General features: G+C 33.9%; 1 protein-coding gene across 1 annotated transcript in view; it reads right to left on the bottom strand.

The window, feature by feature from the left end:
* LOC116851966 overlaps positions 1-401 on the bottom strand; it is an 8,956-nt gene that overhangs the window by 4,490 nt on the left and 4,065 nt on the right. The window contains exon 3 of the mRNA XM_032831899.1: positions 41-347. Coding sequence (XP_032687790.1) covers positions 41-347 — 307 coding nt within the window. The remainder of the gene's footprint in view (positions 1-40; positions 348-401) is intronic.

Raw genomic sequence — 401 nt, 5'->3', positions numbered from 1 at the left:
TTCGTCTTTACAAACAAGTTGTAATGGCACAAATGACGTGAAGAACACATTTTCATTTGATATGCCGGCTTCGTTGAATTTCTGCTTATAAACACTGTGCCCAGAGCTCCCTTCACAACCCCACTTACAAGTGAGATGCAAATTTTTAACGTTTTCAATGCTTAAAGTACCAATAACTTCCCTTTGCAGTAATAAAATATGTTGTGCCGTGTGATCTAGTATACTTTGTAATTTTACTTCAGCACAATTCTCTTTGATCGTGATGTCAGTACGTGGTGGATAACAAAGTCTTTTAGCTTTTACAACATTATTATAGGATGGATATAATTTACAGTTATTTTCTTTGCCTATGTTTCTAATACTTTGATACGTACGTTTTGAGAACTTATGTTCAATTAGAA

Source organism: Odontomachus brunneus, unplaced genomic scaffold (assembly GCF_010583005.1).
Source record: "Odontomachus brunneus isolate Ranch 3 - 2012 unplaced genomic scaffold, Obru_v1 Obru_scaffold_197, whole genome shotgun sequence".
NCBI lineage: Eukaryota > Metazoa > Arthropoda > Insecta > Hymenoptera > Formicidae > Odontomachus > Odontomachus brunneus.
This window is presented reverse-complemented; position numbering and strand designations above follow the sequence as displayed.